The 759-nt window shown below is 50.2% G+C and overlaps 1 protein-coding gene across 1 annotated transcript in view; it reads left to right on the top strand.

Annotated features, from left to right (window-relative positions):
• Positions 1 to 481: 481 nt before the first annotated feature.
• The window catches only part of SH3PXD2A (SH3 and PX domains 2A), a 9,187-nt gene continuing 8,909 nt past the window's right edge, over positions 482 to 759 (top strand). Inside the window, exons 1-2 of the mRNA XM_018553402.1 lie at positions 482 to 528; positions 630 to 666. Of these exons, the coding sequence (XP_018408904.1) occupies positions 482 to 528; positions 630 to 666 (84 nt within the window). The remainder of the gene's footprint in view (positions 529 to 629; positions 667 to 759) is intronic.

Below are 759 nucleotides of genomic sequence, written 5' to 3'. Positions count from 1 at the left end.
GCTGCTACAGCAAAATGCACAGAGGATTACACATACAGCCACAACACAGGAGATTAGGCATATAGCCGAAGCACAACGCACATGACATTACACATGCAGCTACAACACAATGTACATGACATTATACATACAGCCACAGCACAACGCACTGAATGAAAGGGACTTGCAGCATATGAAGCTGTTGGGGCCCGTTCACACCAGGTCTCATGTATAGCGGCGCCCGTGGGGCGCGGTGTTCTCTCGTTCCGTCGGATCCGTGACTTTATCAGATCAGATTGGGGCTGCGGGTCCGATGGGACGAGGGAGCGCTGGGACACGGGACCACCGCAATAATAAAACCTAACCCAATACCTCCTGCGCGATACACTTACCCATTGCTGTCACAGAGGCGCTGTAAAAGTTAAATTACAGCCCCCATAGTCCTGGTGCGCAGGAAGGAGGTTATGCTGTCGTTAGGATACAAGAGAGGACCTTAGTAAGGATGGCGGCCATCAAGCGGCCATCCTTGGCATGGGAAGATGTTCGACTGTGAGCAGAGGCGTATGGCAAGTTACCTAGGACCCCTCCGGGAGTTGGGCACTCGGTCCACAACTGAGTGTCTGACTCAATGGCTTTGTTTCCACTCGCAGTTTCTGTTTGCCGGTAGAGAGGAGGCGAGTGGAGATTGTGAGCCTTGTATATGTTTGCATGTATAAGTGTGGGCAGATGGATTCTTCTCTTTTTTCTTTCCTTTTTATTAATTGAGGTTCTTGTAGTTTA

This window comes from Nanorana parkeri, unplaced genomic scaffold (assembly GCF_000935625.1).
Source record: "Nanorana parkeri isolate BGI_ZX_2015 unplaced genomic scaffold, ASM93562v1 scaffold119, whole genome shotgun sequence".
Lineage (NCBI taxonomy): Eukaryota > Metazoa > Chordata > Amphibia > Anura > Dicroglossidae > Nanorana > Nanorana parkeri.
The sequence above is the reverse complement of the archived record's forward strand: the minus strand, read 5'-3'. Positions and strand labels throughout refer to the sequence as shown.